We start from the raw sequence: 24,501 nt of genomic DNA, 5'->3' as shown, positions 1-24,501 counted from the left end.
CACCCCTGCTGCAGGATTTTCAAGGCAAGAGACATTCAGAGATGCTTTGCCATTGCCTGCCTCTGCATCATGACCCTGGTATTCCTTGGTGGTATCCCATCCAAGGATCAACAAGGGCCAACCCTGTTTAGCTTCTGAGATCAGATGAGAGCGGGCTAGTCTGGGCCATCCAAGTCAGGGCCTCTAATCCATTAGCAACATTTAATCCATATAGGCATAATTCACTGGCATCATCTACAATCCATGTCAACGAATGAGAGCTACTTCTATTGTGTGTATTCATTTGTTCCACACGAAACTCATTGATTGATTTTGGAAGAATTTTCGGTAACATAATTGAGATAACAAGACCTGCTGATTCAATGAGCATTAAGCAGATATCTACAAGCAGAGCGTAACATAGTACAAATACACAAGAAAGTTTTGAAATGAGGTCCTGGCCCTTGTTTTTTTGTTTTAATTAGTTACAGGGTTTTCAGTTTTTTCCTTTCATATTCTTTTTTTCTCCTAAATCCAGTGTAATTTATACTGGTGTGCATAGTACTGCAGTTTTACTTCATCTTCTAATGAATCTACAAGAGTTTCAGTAATGAAACAAATCAGCAAGTATAAGTGAGGAGGGGCTGTGTCTCAGTGGTAGAGCATCTGTTTGGCATGCAGAAGGTCCCAGGTTCAATCCCTGGCATCTCCAGTTAAAAGGAACAGGTTAGTAGATGATGTGAAAGACCTCTGCCTGAGACCCTGGAGAGCCGCTGCCAGTCTGAGTAGACAATACTGTTCTTGCTGGGCCAATGGTCTGATTCAGTATATGGCAGCTTCATGTGTATTCAAGTGCTGTTTCCCAGGTTTCTGTCTCCTGTTATCTCACTCTGAGCTCTACAGTTGCCTCTACCATTGGTCAGTAGTAGGGGAGTGGTGAGAAATCCAGCGTGGCAGTATCATCACCGTAGTATCACTTTGCCGCCATAGAAACTCACTGAGCCCATAAAGCTTTGTATTTAGAAAGTGCCCATATGTACAAGATACAACGAGAACTAACCAACCTTTTCTTAGGAAGCCTGCTTTAGGGTTCATTTTGCTCTTGCGGTAGATCAGCACAAGGATTCTCGTCGAAGATTCGTAAGCCGAAATTCACACGCTCAATTTGTTTTGCCAGTAGAAGAAGTTGTCAACCTGGTATCTCGCCGTCTCTCTGTGAGTCCATCTTGCACCTCCAGCACGTCACACAGGAATTACTCCTTTCGGCGTGGCTCAGTATGGTCAGTACGTTCAGCAGTCAGTGCAGAAGGTAAGATGTCTTTAGATTAGATTTCTGTCATACTTTATCAGTGCTTCTTTGCATTGACCTGTTTCGTCCGTTAGGTATTCTTTGACCAAGCAGTACCTGTGCATGACTCATCAGCCTCTTGTATAACCGAAACAAAGACCTGAAGTCATAGGACGGGTGACTGAGAGGGAAACAGCCATGCATAAAAGGCCCAATTGAGCAAAGTCCCTTGTTTTCAGTTGGTTTCTCACTCAGCCTGTATGGCACTGTTTGTTTCTGTTGCCATAGGGACAGTGCTTTTCTTAACACAAAGTGCCGTTGCGTACAGCCTTGAAGTAGCTCTGTAATTAACTTGAGATTTCACTTAACGCCGCCTAATTTTCTTTTTTCTAGACGAGGAGCACACGACAGAACACACACCAAACCATCACATCCCCCAGCCTCCTCAGGCAGTGTTCCCAGCATGCATCTGTGCAGCTGTGCTTCCCATTGTTCACTTGATGGAAGATGGAGAAGTCCGGGAGGACGGTGTCGCAGGTGTTGTTTGAGTTGACACATTTCTGAAATAATTAAGAGACTGTCAGATTCTCTTAAAATGTGGCCTTAACAGCTGGAATCAGTGGCTAGCTGGTAGAGAAAATCTTTCCCTTTCTTTATTGTTCAAGCAGGGATATTTGTTTTGGGGGTGGAAAGCACCATCAAGTCGCAGTTTATTTATTTATTCATTTTTTAATGCATACCCCGCCTTTTCTTTTGACTCAAGTTTGAAGTCCTCTTCCAGTGTAAGGAGTCTTCCTCCAAAGCTCTTCTGTTGGAGGAAAAGTCATTTGCATTGGAGGAAGGAGAGAGCTTCTGCCAGTCTGAGTAGGCAATACTGACTTTGATGGACCAAAGGTCTTATTCAGCATAAGGCAGCTTCATGTGTTCATGTGATTACACGTGGCTCCACCCTTACTCCTAAGTAAGTGTGTTTAAGATGGCGGCCGAAGCACGGTGCCAAAACTTTAAAAATAGAGTCAGTACCTGCTGTCTCATAATTTACAGCTCATGACACACAATGGGAAGGGAGGAACACACAGAAACTGTTTCCTTGGCCAAGGAGGCTAGAGAGCCAGTGTGGTGTAGTGGTTAAGAGCTGCAGACTCTAATCTGGAGAACCAGGTTTGATTCCCCACGCCTACATATGAGTGGCTGACTCTAATCTGGTGAACTGGATTTGCTTCCCCACTCCTACACATGAAGCCAGCTGGGTGACCTTGCACTAGTCACAGTTCTCTTTGAGCTTTCTCAGCCACACCTACCTCGCAAAGTGTCTGTTGTGGGGAGGGGAAGGGAAGGTGATTGTAAGCCCATTGTAAGCCGATTTGATTCTCCTTAAAAGGTAGAGCAAATTGGGGTATAAAAATCAACTCTTCTTCTCCTAATTTATAGCTCATGACACGCAAGGGAAAGGTAGGAGCACCCAGAAGCTGTTTCCTTGGCCACGGAGGCTAGGTGCTGCCTGGTCCAGTGCGGGTGATCAGTAAGGCAGGTTTGGGTTTTGTCAAAGAGATGGCATATTGACAGCGACCGCTTCTTTTTGTCTCGGGCAGTGAGCGCTGTCGCTCAGCAGGTCCTGTGGAACTGTCTCATCGAAGATCCTTCTACAGTTCTTCGGCATTTTCTGGAGAAGCTGACAATCAGCAATCGTCAGGTAGGCATCCTGCTTTCCACCGAATACTCTTAAAAGAATATAATTGATCAGAAGACTTCAAGGGGGTTGGGGGGGTATCCATGCTAGTCTATTGTAGCAAAACCAAGTGGAAGTCCATTGGCACCTTAAAGACTAACCAGTGTTTCTTCCATCGTGAGTTTTTCATGAGTCCAAGCTCACATCTTCAGATGCAATGGAAAGAAAGATAATAGTCCCCCACAAAAAAATATTGTCCAGAAAATTACAGAAGGGGGATTGTTGAGCAACAAAAGGTGTGTTGTTATAAATCAGGTGTAATTCTCTATGTCAGGGGCGTGAACAACTTTGGATGTAATATGTAATGGCTGATGAGAGGGGTCAGAGGTTCTAGCCTCTCTCTGATGTGGTAAAGATAACCAAAGTGCAATGAAGTAGGGTAAATATAAAAGTGATTAAGGAAGAAGCAGTTTGACGCATAAGAGAATTAAGTGACATCAGTAAAGGGTTATGGTATGATACAGCATGTTAAGAAAAAGTTTATTAAGGTTTCTAAAAAGTGGGTTCCTGTTGGGTGATTAGAAATCAGAATGAGTGAGAAAATCCAAGTCTCAATTTAAGCCAGGATGACAGGAAGTGTTGAAGTTATTGATGAGGTCTAAATCAGCATTTACGTTGTACATTCCCTTTGAATTGGTGGGGGGGGGGGGAGAACAGTGTCTTTCAGACCTGCAACAGTATGTCCAGGAAGATTAAAATGTTCCCCTACTGGTTTCTGAGTACTGTGATATCTTAAATCAGACATGTGCTCGTTGAGTCTCTTACAAAGTAGAGACCGGCACATTTGTCCAGTGTAGACAGTAGAAGGGCACCATTGGCATGTGATGGCATATTTTAAAGTGGATGATACACAACTGGATGTCCCCACGATAGTGTAGCTCAGTGGTCCCCAATGTGGTGTCCATGACCTCCCACTGACCCCTTTCCTGGTGCCCACCAAGCATTTTGAGAAAGTGGGTGGGGCGAGGTGGGGCTTTTACCCATTGAGACTTCTGATTGGCTATTGGAGATTCGATTGGTTGTGCCCGTTTTTAAAAACATTGCTTTGGCAGCAGCTGCCACCACAGCACAAAGATCTTCACCGCGTGGCTGGAGATAAACTGAGGCAGCCATTTCCTGGCTGTCTTTGCCTTCTGCGGCAGACATTTTGCAGAAGCCGTTTTGTGGCTACGCCCACCATGCAGTATCAGAATTCCAAAGGTGTCCCCAAGCACCTCAGAAAGGTTGGGGACCTCTGGTATAGCTGATGTTGTTTGGTCCCTTAAGAGTATTGCCTGAGCATCCATGGGGACAAAGTTGGCAACTGGGTCTGTTGCAGGGTTTGGAAGACTTTAAGACAGGAGTGCACCATGAGTAGACTGGGGCCCAGATGTCAGCATCTGGTCCATGATGTTTCATCATCATCATCTGTAAAGTAAAACATCCTTATTCCACCTCCCTCCCTGGGGAGGACTTCAGGAAATTTAACAATAAGTTTGCCATAACTAGACCTAGCAAGATAAACGGAGGACAGGCATTCTGTCGTGCGTGCCGAGGATCCATATGACAGAAAGCAAGTTAAACGATAGGCAAGTGTCTCTGGGCATTTTGTGAGGACACTGAAAAAAATTCTTCTCTTATTTTAGGATGAATTGATGTATATGCTGAGGAAGCTGCTACTCAACATCGGAGACTTCCCTGCTCAGACATCCCATATCCTCTTCAATTACTTGGTGAGATTTTCTGAATCCAGCTGAATTCAAAACATAACCTTTTGCGTTAGTAGCAGAAGGTATCTCTGCAGAACGAGAGAATCCTCCCACTTGTTCCAAGCAGACAGGGCTAATTCAGATTAGCTTGCAGGATATTCCCTTGCAGAGGGTGGTGGATGCCATGCCCAGTTCTGCTTCTTTTTAGCTCTGGCGGCAGACAGCGACTGAGCTCTGGAGCATCAAAGGAGCAAAAAGTTGGTAAAAGAATAGTCACTGGCATAGCCGGTCAGCAGAAGAGACAAAGCGTTTGTAACAGCTCAAAATTTCCCTCTTGAGGAAGTTTACAATCTCTACTGATCATCCAAGACATGCATCATAATTGTACTAAGGAAGGTTAATTAAGGTCAGACAGGTGGCTTGCCAACCTCCAGGTGGACCTGCAGACCTCCCAGATTTACAGCTGATCTGCAGTTGATAGAAATAAATCCCCCTGGAGAAAATGGCTGCTTTGGAGGGTGGACTCTATGGCATTATGACCCACTGAGGTCCCTCCCCTCCCTAAACCACATGCCCCAGACTCCCCTTCCATCCCACAAATCTCCAGGAATTTCTCAACCCAGAGTTGGCAGCCTTATACTTCATAGTTTAAGTTGAAGATAATATTTAGGACATGAGAGACCAATGAGTATGTTGCAAAGCAAGTCTTGTGTCCCTTGTGGCCCGTAGGTGGGACTGATCATGTATTTTGTGCGTACGCCGTGTGAATGGGGCATGGACGCCATTTCAGCAACCCTGACCTTCCTGTGGGAAGTGGTGGGCTACGTAGAAGGACTTTTCTTCAAGGATCTCAAACAGACTATGAAGAAAGAGCAGTGCGAAGTGAAGCTGCTAGTTACCGCCTCAATGCCAGGTAGGGGACTCACCCTCTTTCAACGCTCCAGGATCATTTATCTGAATTCCGTATATTTGTTTATTTGGTCAGTTTCATCTATTATATAGTCCTATGGCTACAGGGTTGCCAGCCTCCACGTGATGGCTGGAGATCTACTTCTATTACAACTGATCTCCAGCCAGTAGAGATCAACCAGCCAGGTCGAATGTGAGCCCAGGGCTGCCAGACCTCCTGGGGATCCCCTGGAATTACAGCTCATCTCCAGACTACTGAGATCAGTTTCCCTGGAGAAAATTGATGCTTTGAAGGGTGGACTCTAGGACATTGTAAACCACTGTGGGCCCTGTTCTCTTCAGGCTCTACCCCCAAATCTCCAGGAGTTTCCCAACCTGGAGTTGGCAGCCCTACTCCCCCCATCGCCCACTGGTGGCCAAGGGGGCACCTGGCAACCTGAAGTGAGCCCTAGAGCCGCTCGGCTGGACTTGGGCCTAGTGTGTCTGGACAAGAACAGCCCCTTGTCTCTCCCTCCCATTTTGTTTGCTGCCTACCAAACCACTTCACAAGTAGATACTGCATTGTTTGGGGTATAAGGTAAAGGTCCCCTGTGCAGGCACCGGGTCATTCCTGACCCATGGGGTGACATCACATCCCGACGTTTTCTAGGCAGATTTTGTTTGCGGGGTGGTTTGCCAGTGCCTTCCCCAGTCATCTTCCCTTTACCCCCAGCAAGCTGGGTCCTCATTTCACCGACCTCGGAAGGATGGAAGGCTGAGTCAACCTGGAGCCGGCTACCTGAAACCGACTTCTGTCGGGATCGAACTCAGGTCGTGAGCAGAGCTTTTGACTGCAGTACTGCAGCTTACCCCTCTGCTCCACAGGGCTCTTATTGTTTGGGGACCGTGGGCCAAAAAGGTTTCCCGCCCCTGCACTAGGACCAAGTTCCAAATGTGTTTCCATGGGACTGCAGGTTTTTGCATCAACCCTTTCTACTGCTGAGTAGACGTAACAGTGATCCAGTCATGCTCCTTCTTGAGGCTAACTGTTAAAGGGCAAATAAGTCTGTTCTGAACTAAACCCCTCACAGATAGTTTCAGAGGGCAGCCTTGTTGGTCTGCAGTAGAACCACTAGATTCAAGACCAGTAGCATCTTAGAGACCCACAAGATTTTCAGGGCATAAGCTTTCCAGAGTCAAAGCTCCCTTCATCAAATATCTGACGAAGGGTATCTAATGAAGGGAGTTTTGCAGTTGGACTCCATGGCATTGAAGTCCCTCCCCTCCCCAAACCTCACCCTCCTAAGGCTCCGCCCCAAAACCTCCCACCAATAGCAAAGAGGGACCTGGCAACCCTAGTCATCAGAGGGGTGACCTCAAGGGAAACAGCCATGCGTAAAAGGTCCATTTGTTAATAGGCAGTAGACGCTGACCAATGGCGTCTGTATTATTTCTTCCCCAACCACTTACCCTGATATTATATCTTGATGTCGGTCTTTTGAAGCCGGGGCAATAGGAATTGGATGCCTTTTCTCTTTCATAGGCACCAAGACCTTGGTGGTTCACGGGCAAAACGAGTGCGATATCCCGACGCAGTTGCCAGTGCATGAAGACACCCAGTTTGAAGCCCTTTTAAAGGTGTGAACAATGATTTCATTGCAAATGTGTGGGGCAGGTTCTGTTAGAAAAAAGAAGGAAAGAACTGTGGACCCCATTTGGGTAAAATAGTCTTTTTGCTTGTCGAGCTTCTCTAGGAGGCAGGTTCGTTGACAGAAGAAAGAAATGGCGTAGGATGGACTAGGACAGGGGCTTTCAACATGGTGCCTGTGGGCGCCATGGCACCTGCCAACACCTTTCCTGGTGCCTACCAAGTGTTTTTTAGAAACATTTGCCCAGGGCCAGGTGAGGCTTCTGCCCAGCAAGGCTTCTGATTGGCTGTGCAGATTTTTTAAAATGTTGCTTTGGCGGCAGCTGTCCCCACAGCACAAGGATCATCACTGTGGGACTGAAGGGAAGCTGTGGCACCCATTTTGTGGCTAGTTCTGCCTCCTGCAGCAGCCATCTTATTTTGTTAGGGTTGCCAACCTCCAGGTACTAGCTGGAGATCACCTGCTATTACAACTGATCTCCAGGTGACAGAGATCGGTTCACCTGGAGAAGATGGCTGCTTTGGAAGGGGAACTTTATGGCATTATACCCCATTTCCGTCCCTCCCCTCCCTAAACCCTGTCCTCTTCAGGCGCCACCCCTAAAATCTCCTGGTATTTCCCAGCCAGGAGCTGGCAATCCTAACCTCCCACTGCCTTTCATTTATAAAAGGACTTGCCTCTTAGTGGACAGAGTAGTCTGGATCGGTGTCAGGCAAAATTCACCAATACTTGAGTGGTTTGGCTGCATACTTGTACAACTAGGACATTAAGTTGGAGTTGATAAACTTCTTTCTTTCCACATCAGGAATGTCTGGAATTTTTTAACATACCCGAATCCCAGTCTTCCAACTACTTTCTAATGGATAAACGATGGAACCTTATTCATTATAATAAGGTGAGTCAAAATTTTGTGTTCTGATGGCAGGCATCCATCATCACTTTTACTTATTTCATATGTAATATAAAATGGTGGCCTATACAGTAGGTTGTTTCAGAGGGTAGGCATGCTGGTCTTCAGTAGAACAGCTGGATTTGAGTCCAGTAGCACCTTGGAGACAAACAAGATTTTTGGGATATAAGCTTTTGGGAGTCAAAGCTTTATCCCCTGAAAATCTGGTTGGTCTCTAAGGTGCTACGGGACTGAAATCTGCTATTCAGTAGGTAGGCTGGGAAATTTTTTGACAATGCGGAAACAAAACAATAATTTATCTTCCATTTTTAATACTGGATTTAATCTCATTATATATATTGATTTCACACTTTTTCATGTTGCCTTGCCACCCGATCAGGGTCCCCAAAGGGGCGCCCATAAAAACATTTGAACAATTAGAAACAATGTTTAAAATTATAAAACAATTCAATAAAAACACATAAACATTTCCAGAACCAGGGAAGACCATTATTGGGGATATGCAGAACAAAACAAAAGTCTTCATCTGCTGGTGGAAGATTCCACTTGGCCGTAATTTTTTTTAAAAATGGTATAGATGGTGGAAGGGAAACAAATTTTGCTAAAGAACTCTACTTATTACCTGTACGACTTCAGTTGCAACGACTGCCTTTTATGCAGGGCTGTTTCCTCACGATCACCCTCCTGACTGCTTCGGGCCTTTGCTCTGATTAGGCATGCCTTTTCTGACCGTCAGAGGTTGCCTCGCTCTCCCTGCATGTTTCCGTGAATTTTGCCCACTTTTTCTGGATGCCAGCTAAACAGAATCCAGAAAACGTGGACAAACCACATGGAAACACAGGGAGAGAGCGAGGCGACCTCTGACAGTTGAAAAAGGGCAGCATAATCAAAGCACCTGGTGGGGTGACCGCGAGGAAACAGCCTTGCATAAAAGGCCTACATTATTTTATTTGTAAAATATGTTTCAATGGGTATTCTTTGTTGCTCCACTTCAGACCTACGTCCGCGATATTTATCCGTTTCGACGATCAGTTTCTCCTCAGCTGAATCTGGTCCACATGCATCCCGAGAAGGGGCAGGAGCTCATTCAGAAACAGGTACCCCATTACCAGAGATCTTTTGCAGTCCAGCACCCAGAGAAACTGGCTTGTATTGTCCTTTTGGTTGTCGTGTTCTGAGAATAGGGTCGCCAATAGGGTGGAGATCTCCTGCTATTACAACTGATCTCCAGCTGATAGAGATCAGTTTCCCTCATGAAAATGGCTGCTTTGGCAACTGGACTCTATGGTGATAGTGGGAGATCTCCAGCCAACACCTAGAATCATAAGGTGCTTTCACACGTGCCGAATAATGCACTTTCAATGCACTCTGCAGCTGGATTTTACTGGCTGAAACAGCAAAATCCACTTGCAAAGGATCGTCAAAGTGCATTGAAAGTGGATTGAAAGTGCATTATTCAGGATATGTGAAAGTGCCCATAGAATCATAGAGTTGGAAGGGACCACCAGGGTCATCTAGTCCAACCCCCTGCACAATGCAGGAAATTCACAACTACCTCCCCCACGCACCCCCAGTCATCCCTACTCCATGCCCAGAAGATGGCCAAGGTGCCCTCCCTCTCATGATCTGCCTAAGGTCACAGAATCAGCACTGCTGACAGATGGCCATCTAGCCTCTGCTTCAAAACCTCCAGGGAAGGAGAGCTCACCACCTCCCAAGGAAGCCTGTTCCACTGAGGAACCCCTCTAATTGTTAGAAAATTCTTCCTAATGTCTAGATGGAAACTCTTTTGTTTTAATTTCAACCTGTTGGTTCTGGTCCGACCTGCTGGAGAAACAGTAAACAACTTGGCACAATCCTCTATATGACAGCCCTTCAAGTACTTGAAGATGGTTATCATATCCCCTCTCAGTCTTCTCCTCTCCAGGCTAAACATACCCAGCTCCTTCAACCTTTCCTCATAGGACTTGGTCTCCAGACCCCTCACCATCTTTGCTGCCCTCCCCTGGACATGTTCCTGGAGGTTGGCAACCCTAACAACTGAAGGTTGACAGTCTTGGGATGCTTCCTGTTGCCTTTACTCAAGCTTACTGGATTCAGCACAGCAAAACATGAATAACTGGATGTTAAGAATGGCAGTCTGATTTTCTGTGTGTGTGTGAGAGAGAGCTCTTGTCCATTTGTGCCTTATGTTAGGTGTTCACACGCAAGCTGGAGGAAGTGGGCCGTGTACTGTTCCTCATTTCTTTGACTCAGAAGATCCCCGCTGCTCACAAGCAGTCTCACGTGTCACTGCTGCAAGAGGACCTTCTGCGCTTGCCTTCTTTCCCTCGAAGCGCCATCGACGCAGAGTTCTCCCTCTTCAACGATCCACAAGGTACCAGAGGGATAACCTTTCCCTGAGATACCAAGGGCTTCTTTCAGCATAGAAAAGGGTGGATCCTATCCCCTATCATACCAGACTACTGAGCATAGTTTATTTTTTATTTTTTAAAATTATCCCCCACCGTTCTTTTGACACAAGTTTTAAGTCCTCTTCCAGTCCAAGGACTCTTCCTCCAATAAGTGGCTCTTCTACTGGTGGAAAAGCCACTTACATTGGAGGAAGACTATTTGGGTTGGGTTCACTCCAATGTCATTGTGTTTCTTGAATACAGTGAAATATCATCTGATATAAGTCTAACATTTAATGATATGGTGGTGGAGGAAAATGCCTTCAAGTCAGACTGACTTATGGCAACCATGTAGTGTTTTCAAGGCAAGAGAAGTTCTGAGGTGGTTTATTGTTGCCTGCCTCTGTGTATTTACCCTGGATTTCCTTGGTGGTCTCCCATCCAAGGACTAAGCAGGGCCAACTCTGCTTAGCGTCTAAGATCTGATGACATCTGGCTAGCCTGGGCCATCCAGGTAAGGTCAGGAAAATTGTATTGTGATGCCACTGAACATGTTCTCCTGAACTATAACTATTACACTATACCCCGTTCTAAGTTTATTGAGCCCCTCATACTGAGAATGGGACCTGACAGGGAAAGAGAAAAGATAGAAAAGCTCCTACAAGGAGATAATTCCTCAATCACCTCAGGTAGCAAAATTTTGTATGGCTGCAATGAAAATTCGTTGCCACAGAGTAGTCTCTTAGTCCAAATGGCAGATGCAACTCAGATGTTATTTTTTTATTTTTTTAAGTGACTTAACACTTGGACTGTAAACCTTTGTCGGGAAGACCATTTTAGTCCATGTATCTTGTTTTATCTGGCCAAGGGTATTCTGATCTGGTAGTGTGATGATGAACTTAGTGCCAGAGAAGATATGTATAATGAAACAGAGGATCCAGTTGCCCTACCAATATTATCTGCAACCAAAGCAATGATTAATGACAACTGAGTCCACCCCTCCATAAATTCATCCACAGAGGTTGTAGTTCACCCAGGAGGTTTTCTTTGGATTTCACCTATAGGCCATTTATACAGGGCTGTTTCCCTCGCAGTCACCCCCGCTGCCTGCTTGGGGGCTTCCTTTTGATTATCCATGCCTTCCCCAACTGTCAGGGGCTCTCCATGCCTTTCTGCGCATTTTGCCTGTATTTTCTGGATTCTGGCTAAAACAGCATCCGGAAAACACGGGCAAAACGTGCTGAAATGCATGGGGAAATTGAGGTGACTTCTGATGGTCGGGAAAGGCATGCATAATCAAAACGAAGCCCTGAAGCAATCGGCGGGGGTGACTGCGGGGAAACAGCCCTGAATAAATGGCCATAGTCTCCTTAGGAAGAAGGTGCTGAGTTTGTGTCTGATCTTGCTCTCTGTGTCTTTCTAGCTGGAAAGGAGCTCTTCGGCCTTGATACCCTTCAGAAAAGCTTGTGGATTAAACTGCTGGAGGAGATGTTCCTGGGAATGCCCAGCGAATTTCCCTGGGAGGATGAAATCATGCTCTTCTTGAACGTTTTCAACGGAGCCCTGATCCTGCACCCGGAGGACAGTGCGCTGTTGAGGCAGTACGCGGCCACTGTCATCAACACTGCCGTGCACTTCAACCACCTCTTCTCCCTCAGTGGGTACCAGTGGATCCTTCCCACAATGCTTCAGGTGAGTCTCCTGTCCACGAGCAGGCCAAATGAACAAATGAAGCTGCCTTATACTGAATTGGACCATTGGTCTATCAGAGTCAGTATTGTCTACTCAGACTGGCAGCGGCTCTCCTGGGTCTCAGGCAGAGGTCTTTCACGCTACCTACTGCCTGGTCCTTTTAACTGGAGATGCTGGGGATTCAGCCTGGGACCTTCTGCATGCCAAGCAGATGTTCTGCCACTGAGCCATGGCCCCTCCCCAAATGGAGAGAGCTCGCCTGCCCAGGTCTGAGTGCTGGGACCTCTGAGACTTTTGAGCCTGATTCGGCAGAGGGACATCATGCCTTTGGTCAAAAAGTACTTTTGGATGTTCTCTTCCTCCCCAGGTGTACGCCGACTATGAAAGCAACCCCCAGCTACGTCAAGCGATTGAATTTGCTTGCCGCCAGTTTTACATTCTGCATCGTAAGCCGTTTGTGCTGCAGTTATTCGCCAGCGTGGCTCCCCTCTTGGAGTTTCCTGTGAGTAAAAATAGGTTTCCAATTGTAGTTTTTATGTGCTTTGTTCGGGCCACCTGGGGTAGCTGAATCCTGGCCTAAGTTTACAGCTGATTGCACACATTGTATTTAAGGATGTGCAAAAAAAAATTCGGTAAATTTCGGGTTTGGGTTTATTGGGCCTGAATTTTTATCGGTAAAGCTGAAATAAGTCGAATACCCATAACGGTAAATGAATATTCGGCTTTTTTCTGGGTTTACCAAAAAAAATTGGGTCCATTTTAGCCTATGGGATTTTTCCCCGAAGCTCCTGTGGGCGCATTTTTTAAGGTAGACTTCCCAAATTTTCAGGGTAGCTTCAAGAGACTCTTCTTGCTCCAACCTCGAAATTTGGTAAAGTTTAGGATGGGGGTCCAATGTTATGGGGCTCCAAAGGGGTCACCCTCTCCTCCATAGGAAAGCAATGCTTTTCTATGAAGGAGGGGGCAACCCCTTCACACAGGGGGAAAGTGAGGTGACCTCTGATAGTTGGAAATGGCATGCATAATCAAAACAAAGACCCCAAGTCGTTGGAGGGATGACCGTGAGGGAATCAGCCATGTCCAAAAGGCTGTACTTCTGACTTCCTAGTTTTATCTGACTTCAGAAGTTTCTACTACCTTGGTGTATTGTTGTCTTGAATTTTAGTGCATGTATGTAACGCACAGAGCTGGAGGATACATACTAGATTCCAGACTTTTGCTTTCATGTCAAGCAGACACATCTCCAAATATAGCTCTCTTTTAATCTATAAATATTAACCCAAACGTAAACAATACCTGACCAATCAGAAATGCATTGGGAGTTTTTTTGTACAGGATGTGGTCAGCAACGGACCAAGCAAAGGTGTGTCAGCTCAGTGCCTCTTCGACTTGCTGCAGTCCTTGGAAGGAGATACTCTGGACAATCTGGACATTCTGGAATTGGTGAAAGCAGAAAAGCCTCTGAAATCTTTAGGTATTTTCCAAATTTCAGTTCATTTCATTTCCCTATAAATATGTCTCAACCATTGCTTTGGAAGATACTTTGGTTTTAGCTTTCTAAAATGGGGAAGTGGGGGGGACAATGTTGCCAGTAGGATAAAAAATGGAACCCAAGGGAAGGCTGGGATGCTGGAGGAGGTACCAAGGGGAAAGTAGGCCTAAGGCCAAGCTTCAGGTGTGGTCTAGGAACAGGAGGGAACAGGCAGGTGAGGAAAGAATGCAGGGCTTGGGGTTGTGGGTCAGGAAGTCAAGGGGGTAGGTTTGTGCAAAAAAAAAAATCAGTAAATTTCGGGTGCGGGTTTATTGGGCCTGATTTTTTTCAGTAAACCCGAAATAAGCCAAATACCCATACTGGTAAATATCAGTATTTGGCTTATTTCCGGGTTTACCAAAAAAATTCAGACCCATTATAGTTTATGGGGATTTTTTTGGAAGCTCCTGTGGGGGCATTTTTGGAGGTAGTGTCCCCATATTTGCAGCGTAGCTGTAAGGGACTCTCCTTAGATGGACACCAAAGTTTGGTGAAGTTTGGCACAGGGGGTCTAATTTTACAGGCCCGCAAAGGGGTCGCCCCCATCCTCCGAGCTGTCGACTGGTTTTCAGTTTCAGAAGTTCAGCGTCGGTGAGGACTGGCAGAAAGAGCCGATTGCCAGGCTGGCGCCTCAAAATCTGGGGGCTCACTTCATATCTGGGGCACATAGCATGATGTCTATGCAAATTAGCTTCCAAACTGAGGAAAAAGTCTTAAATGCAAGAAAAATAAGGCACGGAAAACATTTCTTTTGGTGACAATGACATCCTGTGAACAGTCCATTATTATGGTAATCAAAAATCCGATTTCAAGACATGATCATGGTGCAGGGAAACAAAGCCTCTACTCAGGGTGCCCCTCAGCTGGTTGGTGGGCAAAATAGTGCCAGGTGGAGGGGAAGGCTTGCGACATGCAGACATCACTTCCATGTGTACCCAGAAGTGATGCGGACTCTCTAGCAATCTCTGTCGAAATGCTATTGTTTTGGCAGAGATTGCTAGAGCGTCCATGTCGCTTCCGGGTACATCTGGAAGTGACGTGTCATGCGGGACATGCTGCATCGCGTGCCCCGCCACACTCCCGCAAAGCTCCCACCAGTGAAGCAGAGGGACCTGGCAACCCTAATCATCCATGAGCACTACGTTGGGGACCCCGACCTAGATCTTAACAGGTGGTCAGCTGTAGTGTTCAGAGTTTCATGGAAGAGGAATCCTGTCGGTTGTGGGTTCTTCTGTCACTGCGGTGCTGTGACCAGATAGTCCCAAGAATATGCCAAAAGCTAAAAAAAAAAAAAAAATTGGGAGATGGAAACTGAAATTATTTTAATTAATCAGCCAGCTCCTTGGCTGAAGGCTTCTTGGTGTTCTTTTTAAAAATTTAGATTAGTAGTCCAACCTGTCTAAATTAGGATGGGTTAGGGTTTTGTTTTTTTTTGCTTGAGCTACCATCTTTTTACCAGTCCTGTGGAACTAACCAGGAACTGAGATCGAGAGAGCTTTGCCCGTGAGTGTCTGGCTAAGCTCGCTGGCACCCCACAGTGTCCAACCACTTAATTCCTCAGTTGCAGTTGTTGGCCTTGTGTGCATATGTCACTTCCATTTGCACAAAGCATGTGTCATATTCTTCCCGCACCCCTTTCAGATTTCTGCTATGGCAACGAGGACCTGACTTTTTCCATCAGCGAGGCCATCAAGTTGTGTGTCACGGTCGTGGCCTATGCCCCTGAGTCGTTCCGAAGGTACCATTTATTGGGGGTTTTGTTTATTTGTTTTATTCTTGTAGCACGCCTACAGGCCCCATGCCGGCACAGAATACTTATCAGAATGTTCCAGAGCTCAGGTTTCTGCGTGCTGACTCTGCCTCTCTTGAGCCAGAGCGCATGCCCAGAAGGACCAGGACCACGTGTTTTTCCTCAGTTCCACAACAGCAGCATTGTCCAGAACTTTCTTCTCTCAGATCATCAACTACTGTATTTAGCTAAGTTTCAGGGAGTAGCCATGTTGGTCTGCAATAAAACAACTAGATTCAAGTCCAGAAGCATCTTAGAGATGAGCAAGATTTTGGGGGTGTAAGCTTTTGTGAGTCAAAGCTTCCTTTATCAGATACGAGTCAGAAAGATAAGGACTCAGGGATCTCTGTTCCAACTTGCATCTGATGAAGGAAGTGCAATCCTAATTACAGTTACACCTATTATTGCCTACCTCCAGGTGGGGCCTGGCGTTCTCCTGGAATTATAACTAGGGTTGCCAGCTACGGGTTGGGAAATACCTGGAGATTTTGGGGGTGGAAGGTGGGGTTTGGGGAGAGATGAAATTTCAGCAGGGTACAGTACCATAGACTCCACCTTTCAAAGCAGCCATTTTCTCCAGGGAAACTGATCTCTATTTAGAGTTGCCAGTCTCCAGGTGGTGGCTGGAGATCTCTCGCTATTACAACTGATCTCCATGCAACTCTGTGGCATTGAAGCCCCTCCCCTCTGCAAATCCCATCCTCCTCAGGCTCCACCCCCGAATTCTCCAGGTATTTCCCAACCCAGAGCTGGCAACCCTATCTCTATTGCCTGGAGATCAATTGTGATAGCAAGACATCTCCAGGCTCCACCTGAAGGTTGGCAACCCTAAATTATAACTGAGACCACTGAGCTCCCTCCCTCCCCCAAACCCTCCCCTCTCCAGATTCCCCAGAATCTCCAGGAATTGCCTAACCGAGAGCAGGCAACCCTGGTTACACCCACTGATTGAGAAGGTTTGCCTCTACTTAGGCTGGCATTGTAAGTCTATCCATATGCGCCCTCGGTGCTTTGACCGGTTGCCCTTTGGCTCAGTCTTCAGATGCTGATGGTCCTGGAAGCTTTGGTGCCGTGTTACCTGCAGAAGCTCAAGAGGCAAACCTCCCAAGTGGAGACAGTGACCGCCGCTCGAGAAGAGATAGCTGCTACGGCTGCCCTCGCAACATCCTTGCAAGCTCTCTTGTACAGTGTGGAAGTTCTCACCAGGTAAGAGCCCCTCACTTTTCGGACTCGGATTTCAGAGAACATAACAGTGGCCTTCTTTCACGTTCCTGACCATGGTAACAAGGGACAGTAGTGTGTTAAATTATAACAGAGACTAATTTTAACTTATTGAATGAGAATTCAAGTTGGCGTATTATTGCAAATTGGCATTTTAAAGCCTTAAAGCAGGGGAGCCGAACTCATTTGTTACGAGGGTCGCATATGACATAATTGTCACTTGGTTGAGTCAGTTCATTCCTCGCCAGCCCAGATCAGAACTGCGGGGGGTGGCTGCCTCCACTGGTGAGTCTGCAACGGGACTGGGAGGGTGATTGCCTTGGCTGGCAAGCTTGCAGTGGGTTTAGTAGCCCAGATTGAGAGTGGGGGATGGCTGCCTTGGCTGGCTCGCAGACAGGATAAAAGCGTTTAAGGGGCCAAATCTGGCCCGCGGGCCGTATGTTTGACGCCCCTGCATTAAAGCTTGTGTTTTCCAACCTCTTAATTTGTTTTAAGCAAGAAACTTGGGAGTCAAAAGCAAGTTCTGGATTTTGATCATAGCTATGTCAAGAATATAAATTCCCATTCCCATGGCAAATTCAACATTTTCACCAGAATATGAGCTTTGACACAGCCTTTCTTCATTCAACAGGCCAATGACAGCCCCTCAGATGAGTCGGTGCGATCAAGGCCATAAAGGAACCACTACTGCCAATCATACCATCTCGTCGGGGGCCAATACCAGGTAACAGGAGGATTCTTGTTATCTCACTATTCACAGCAGTTCCTCTCTGATGTGTGTAGGATGTCTGTAGGCTTTTTAACTGGCTGATGCAGCTATATTGGTAAGCGGTGGGCCATGGTTAGAAGCTAAGAGCCTGTTGGGTCTGGGCAAGGAGCCCTCCCCAGGCTCCACCCCCAAAACCTCCAGGAATTCCCCAACCCAGGTTTGGTGACCCCAATGTCTGATAGTCCAGAAGCTGTACAAGCACAGTGGGTGGAAGGGAAGCCAAGTTCTCAAACCCGAGAGTGAAAATGTGGGATATTTTCCAAACTGGACTAAAAATGTATTTCAAATCCTTGATGATTTCTCTCTCACCATGCTGCCCGTGTTTTCTCTCTAGGTACCCAGAGCAAGGAGCCAAGCTGCACTTTATCAGGTATCTCCCAAGCATTTGTGATGAACTCCTCCAAGAATTCTCTTTCATAGGGTTCTGCTTACCATCACTGACACAATGGATGCTATACCAAGGGAAGCTCTGTGTGTGTGTTAAGTGCTATCAAGTCACTTCCGACTCCTGGCGACCCTATGAATCAACGTCCTCCAAAACATCCTATCCTTAACAGCCTTGCTCAGGTCTTGCAAATTGAGGGCTGTGGCTTCCTTTATAGAGTCAATCCATCTCTTGTTGGGTCTTCCTCTTTTCCTGCTGCCCTCAACTTTTCCTAGCTGATTTCTATGCAAGTTGATAATTTTGTATGGCCCACAAATGATATTATAAATATCCAAATGGCCCTTGGCGGGAAAAAGGTTCCCCACCCCTGGTCTACACGGACTAGCAGCGGCTCTCCAGGGTCTCACGCAGAGGTCTTTCACATCACCTGCTTGCCGAGTCCCTTTAACTGGAGATGCCAGGGATTGAACCTGGGACCTTCTGCATGCCAAGCAGATGCTTTACCCCTAAGCCACATCCCCTCCCCCTTGAAGGTCTCCCATCCAGCTACTAGCCAGGGCTGACCCTGCATAACTTCTGTGATCCAACGAGATCAGGTTAGCCTGGGGCTATCTAGGAGAGGGCTTTTTTTTTTTTTTACTCATGATTCCTTTGCTACTGTGCAGGAAACATTGCTTCTGTTGAAAAGGGGGATGTCAGTTGCTAGGGTTGTCAACCTCCAAGTTCTAGCTGGAGATCTCCTGCTATTACAACTGATCTCCAGCCGATAGAGATCAGTTCACCTGGAGACAATGGCCGCTTTGGTAATTGGACTCTATGGCATTGAAGTCCCTTCCCTCCCCAATCCTCACCCTCCTCAGGCTCTGCCCCCAAAACCTCCCGCTGATGGTGACGAGAGACCTGGCAACCCTATCAATTGCAATTGGTTACATTTATTAATGCGGGGTTTCTTTTTTTCTGCCTCCACCTATTCATAGCACCTCTTTCCCTTTGTGCAACCTTCAGGGAAAACCTCCACTTGCTGGAGGAAGGCCAAGTCCTCCAGCGGGAGGAGCTGGACGAGAGGCTTGCTCGCGAGGAGTTCAGGCGGCCACGTGAGTCCCTGCTGAATATCTGCACGGAGTTCTACAAACACTGTGGCCCCAGGCTAAAGATCCTGCAGAACCTGTGTGGAGAGCCCAGGGTGACTTCTTTGGAGCTGCTGGATGTTAAATCCCATATGAGGTATTCCGCCTATTGCGAGACGTTTCAATCTGTATAAACAGGGAGCGTGGCCTTTGAAACAGATGTGATATGTTATGCATGTCCCAGGAGCCTTTTGGCTGTGAGTAGAACAGGGCTCTTTGGAACAGTTGAAAATAAATAACTCAAAATAAGGAAGGATAACAGCCAGCTAAAAGCAGATGGAAGAATCTAGTGTGTCTGTGTACCAAGATATTAAAAGAAATGGGAACATAATCCTTGGCTTGGATAAACCAGTAATTTCTGCAGATGTTTCCATGTATGAAGTGCTGCCCAAACTTCCCTCTGAAATGCTGTTCTGGAAGGCAGGGAACCCTCAACAGCATGCGGGGGCAGTCAGAGGAATGCTTTGGAAGGAGTGAATCAGCAGAAATGCCCCCCCCCCAATCCGTGGAAATCCTGCAGGGTCTAAGCTGTGTGTGTGTGTGATGTGCTGTCAGGTCACTTCCTTTGGCCGCAAGCAACAAACTTTATCGTATCGACTCGTGGCAACCCTCTGAATCAGTGACCTCCAAAATGTCCTCTCGTTAACAGCCTGGCTCAGGTCTTGCAAACTGAGGGCCGTGGCTTCCTTGATTGAGTTGATCCATCTCATGTTGGGCCTTCCTCTTTTCCTGCTGCCTTCAACTTTTCCTAGCATTATTGTCTTTTCCCGTGACTCTTGTCTTCTCATAATGTGACCAAAGTACGATAGCCTCAGTTTAGTCATTTTAGCTTTTAGGGAGAGTTCAGGCTTGATTGTACCTAGAACTCACTGATTTGTCTTTTTGGCAGTCTGCAGTATTCATATAACTCTCATCCAACACCACTTTTCAAAGGTCTAAACTTAGAGGTGATTAAAAACTGGCCTAAACAAGATGAACGTTATCTGGTAACAGATCTTAATGTTGGACTCAGCTGAACTTGTCTAAGAGGGATGTTGGAGCTAAATGTTGGAAGTAAGAGGAAACTTTCTGTTTAGTAAAGCCCTGTCTAATTTCTGAAGGTACGAGTGGATGGGCAGATTCCCTCAGGACCCAGCAGACTTTACAATACTCTTATTCCAGATAGTTTGTGGCCATTTACCCATCAGTGTTAACACACAGTGAAAATCTTGATTCGAGTCCAATAGCACTTTAGAGACCAGCAAGATTTTCCTGGTATGAGCTTTCAAGAGTCAAAGCTCTCTTCATCAGATACCAGATGTCTGATGAAAGGAGTTTGGAATCTTGAAAGCTTATACCTTGAAAATCTCGCTGCTTTCTATGGTGCTGTTGGACTCGAATCTAGCCCTTTTACTGCACACCAGTATGGCTACCCAGTGAACATCTTGCAATGCTAGGAAAATACATCTCCAGCTGCCATTTTTAGTCTCGGGTTAGGCGACCCTGGCACTGAGTGCCAAAAGAGGGGCAAGGCAGGCCATTTTCCTCAGCATGCAGGGCCAGTTCTTTGCCCAAGGTGAGCTCCTAGGTTCTGGCAATGTTCCTGGGGTTCAGCTTGGTCCCTGTGTATCTGGTCAACCCTTATATCCCCACCCCTTTCCTTGGCTGGCATACCAGCATCTTCACAGATAGCCAATGTGGATTCTGTGGCAATTGGGCAAAAAAAGGTTGCCTGCCCTTGTCTTAGGCTCACTGCTTTCTGAATTGTATTCAGAAAAAGTCTTGGCTGTCATCCCCCCCGCCCCGGCTCTCCAGGACAGAGTAAGTTCAGCTCCCAGATGTCTGCGGTTAGCTCCACCAGAGCTGTGTTTCAAAAGTGGTTGCTATCATCACTAAGACTTCAGAACTGTCAGCTGAATTTCCTTTATGTGCAGAATTTGTGGGTGTAGAGAAAATTAGCATATCCTTTCCTTGTGAAGGTTGACAAATGTCAGTCTCACAGATTGCTCCTGCATTGTGGGGGGAAATGGATGTTCTCAGTTGGTGGTCGACCAGAAGGGGGAGTCCTCCCATGTGAACACATGAAGCTGCCTTATACTGAATCAGACCCTTGGTCCATCACAGTCAGTATTGTCTACTCAGACGGGCAGCGGCTCTGCAGGGTCTCAGGCAGAGGTCTTTCACATCACCTACTTGCCTGGTCCCTTTAACTGGAGATGCCGGGGATTGAACCTGGGACCTTCTGCGTGCCAAGCAGATGCTCTACCACTGAGCCACAGCCCCTCCCCATGAACACATGAAGCTGCCTTATACTGAATCAGATTCTTGGTCCATCACAACTACCTCCCCACACACACCCCTAGTGACCCCTATTCCATGCCCAGAAGATGGCAAAAAAAAAAACAACCCTCCAGGATCCCTGGGTAATCTGGCCTCAAGGAAAATTGCTTCCTGACTCCAAAGTGGCAATCGGCATTACCTTGGACATGCAAGAAAGGGCCACGAGAGCCAAACACTGACGTAACCCTTCCTGCCCTCCCTCTCATGATCTGCCTAAATTCACAGAATCAGCATTGCTGATAAATGGCCATCTAACCTCTGCTTAAAATCCTCCAAAGAAGGAGAGCCTACCACCTCCTGAGGAAGTTTTTGCTACAAAGAGAACCTCTGTGTTGGTGGAGTGGAGAGCACCCCCTCCCACGGTCTTCTGGACCTGCTGGAAGGAAATCCAGTAGAAGGAGAATTCACCACGTGAGCAAACTCTCCAATCTACATTTAGAGGATGGAGAAGAGGGCGCATACAATATATTAGTAAAACAGTATATTTATCCTTCCTGTTGTTTCTTTCTGTGCTTGTTAAAAATTTTAAACCAAAGTAGATGTTTTGCAAGAGATGATGGACTAGATAATATGTGTGTTGATTTTGCAGCTTGTGGGTTTAGTGTTCAGTAAGGTTTCTCGTTGTGTTATTATGTTCTTCGCTGTTCGTTATATGCTGTTTTTCCTTCATGAATTCCAAGTGTATTGAGCAAATGTGTCCCCATCTAGCGAAACATATGCCATTGCCATGGAAACAAAGTGCTGCCTCTAGTTTAGCTGAGATTCCGCTCTTCGGGGATGATGAACTAAACAAAGTTGACTTTCTCTGTTCAGGTTCGGTTCATGTCTTTTAAGGCTACATGGTTAGTCTCAGCCTAGGACTGGAGAGACTCGGATTCATATTCTCACTCACGCCATGGAAGCTCACTGGGTGACCTTGGGCCAGTCACTCACTCTCAGCCTACCCTACCACACAGGGTTGTTGTGTGGCTAAAAGGGGGGCAGGGAGAACTATGTAGGCCACTTGGAGGTCCTTAGAGCAGGGGTGTTGAACTCAATTGTTACGAGGGCCGGATAAGACATAAATGCCACTTGGTTGGGCCGGGCCATGCCTTGCCAGCCCAGATCGAGAGTGGGTGGTGGTGGCTGACTCGGCTGGCTCATGGGCCAGATAAGAGCTCTCAAGGGGCTGCATCCGGACCACGGGCCTTATGTTTGATACCCCTGCCTTAGAGAAAGGGCAGGATAATAGTGTACTCGATAGATAAATAGATAGAAGAAGAAATCATCTGAGTACATACATAACCCCATCTCTTGCTGATCTATGCAGTCAATATCTGGCCCAAAGCAAATTGGGTGGCTAAGTCATAGGATTAAGTTGCTAGCATTTCTGTTCACTTGATTTGAAACAGTATTTAGTCCAAATATAGGCGGCCCCTTCTGCCCGAGCAGACATTCCAGCCGGTTGTTCTCTTTGCATTTATTAGTGGCTCTCTGCCGAGGAGCTTCTTGTGCAGAATCTCCGAATTCCCTCTTAACGAGCGATAATTTTAGGTTGGCAGAAATTGCACATTCCCTTCTGAAGCTGGCGCCTTACGACACCCAGACAATGGAGAGCCGCGGTCTCCGGCGCTACATCATGGAGATGCTGCCCATCACCGACTGGACGGCTGAGGCTGTGCGGCCGGCCCTGATCCTCATCTTAAAGAGACTGGACCGTATGTTCAATAAAATTCACAAGATGCCTACTTTGAGGTGAGCAGGTGGGACGGAAACCTTTTGGGGGTCCGTTGCTGATGTTGCGAGCCTTGAAGGAAGGGGTATGTCATTTTATTGACAGTGTGTTGCTGCACTGAACTCTTTTACAGCAAAAGAAAATGTATTTCTCCTATTGTTGAATGTGCATGCCTCCGTGTGTGTCTCCCGACAGCAATAGAGGAAATGCATCTTTTTAATGAAGAACCACAAGCAGAAACCGTGAAAATGTAGCATGCTCCTCAAAACAAGCGTCTAGGAGTGAGATATTGATTTTTGTTTCTAGAAATCAAATGAAATTATCCTCAGAAAACTTATGAGCGATGCACGGACGTGAATGTCAGCACTGCTATGTGCATGATTTGTTTTGAGCCTGCTTGCAACTACAGAAATTTTCAAATAACTTAAATATAGAAGCCATAAAAGTCGAAGAAATTTAATCCTGCCGAAGGCTAGAAAGCCGTACTAGCGGCCTTGTTTGACATGGCCCAAGAGGGCTAGTTTCAGATGTTTCAGAGGTCTGTGTTATTTTCCTGCCTCATTAATCCTTGTTTACACATGTGTAGGGCTCAAACATGTTTTCACCACTTCGGCTTCAGATCTCCCCCTTCCCAAAAAGAGTAATTCTTCTGAATCTTGGTTAATGCTGAATTGCAAACTAGTGGTTTCTTAACGAGTTATTCTTTGGGAATAAAAACCCATGCCATGTCTGCCTTACTTCCTCTTTCCCAATAAGATTAAAGCTAATACGCTCCTTCCAATCTTCCTTCTTGTATCTTTTTCTCGTATAAAAGGTTGTCATTAATGGGAGGGTTTTTTGTTGTTGTTTTTTGCCTCGGCTCTCTCATCTGTCCTTTTCCAAACCGGGCCAGTGGTTCCTGTCTTCATTCTTCATCTCTGAAACCCTAACAAGCACCCTGGGATATTTAATGGTTAAAAAATTCTCTTTTTGTAAGCTCTGTCATGACAACAAGACGAGTTCTTTCCATCTGCTGAGCGTTTCCATAAACGCTCCTGGTCATAGGAAAAGAGCCAGCCCTTGAGAAGTTCCCTCAGTTGGTCCCTCCTTGCCCTATTCCGATAAACATTTCATTTCAGAACTTGAAAAAGTCCCACTGATTATCAGTGAGAGGTACAGGGAAAGGTCTGGTTCACGTTGCATCTAAAGGATCACACAAACAGTCTTCTGTTCACCTTCTGTTCTTTTAGGAATGACTCAGCAAGCTTTTGATAAGTAGAAAGGACACACCCTGTGGTTAATAAAACTGAATAAAGCAATATTATTTAAAACAATCCCCCCCCAAAAGAAAATCCAGTAAAGCTGAATTTTATTTGTTTGTTTGTTCGATTTCTATCCTGCCCTCAATCCCCAGCTGAGGCTGGGCTCAGAGCGGGTAACAACAAAATTTA

General features: G+C 46.3%; 1 protein-coding gene across 1 annotated transcript in view; it reads left to right on the top strand.

Moving 5' to 3' along the window:
• The window catches only part of UNC80 (unc-80 homolog, NALCN channel complex subunit), a 142,662-nt gene that overhangs the window by 88,324 nt on the left and 29,837 nt on the right, over positions 1–24,501 (top strand). Inside the window, exons 35-52 of the mRNA XM_056861558.1 lie at positions 1,157–1,288; positions 1,661–1,804; positions 2,860–2,960; positions 4,622–4,708; positions 5,414–5,597; positions 7,116–7,210; positions 8,027–8,116; positions 9,127–9,228; positions 10,328–10,508; positions 11,948–12,216; positions 12,584–12,718; positions 13,552–13,690; positions 15,389–15,485; positions 16,572–16,742; positions 17,389–17,481; positions 17,861–17,896; positions 18,917–19,135; positions 22,891–23,091. Of these exons, the coding sequence (XP_056717536.1) occupies positions 1,157–1,288; positions 1,661–1,804; positions 2,860–2,960; positions 4,622–4,708; positions 5,414–5,597; positions 7,116–7,210; positions 8,027–8,116; positions 9,127–9,228; positions 10,328–10,508; positions 11,948–12,216; positions 12,584–12,718; positions 13,552–13,690; positions 15,389–15,485; positions 16,572–16,742; positions 17,389–17,481; positions 17,861–17,896; positions 18,917–19,135; positions 22,891–23,091 (2,476 nt within the window). The remainder of the gene's footprint in view (positions 1–1,156; positions 1,289–1,660; positions 1,805–2,859; positions 2,961–4,621; positions 4,709–5,413; positions 5,598–7,115; positions 7,211–8,026; positions 8,117–9,126; positions 9,229–10,327; positions 10,509–11,947; positions 12,217–12,583; positions 12,719–13,551; positions 13,691–15,388; positions 15,486–16,571; positions 16,743–17,388; positions 17,482–17,860; positions 17,897–18,916; positions 19,136–22,890; positions 23,092–24,501) is intronic.

This window comes from Euleptes europaea, chromosome 15, assembly GCF_029931775.1.
Source record: "Euleptes europaea isolate rEulEur1 chromosome 15, rEulEur1.hap1, whole genome shotgun sequence".
Lineage (NCBI taxonomy): Eukaryota > Metazoa > Chordata > Lepidosauria > Squamata > Sphaerodactylidae > Euleptes > Euleptes europaea.
Note: the sequence above shows the minus strand (reverse complement) of the source record. Positions and strands in the feature narration are given on the sequence as shown.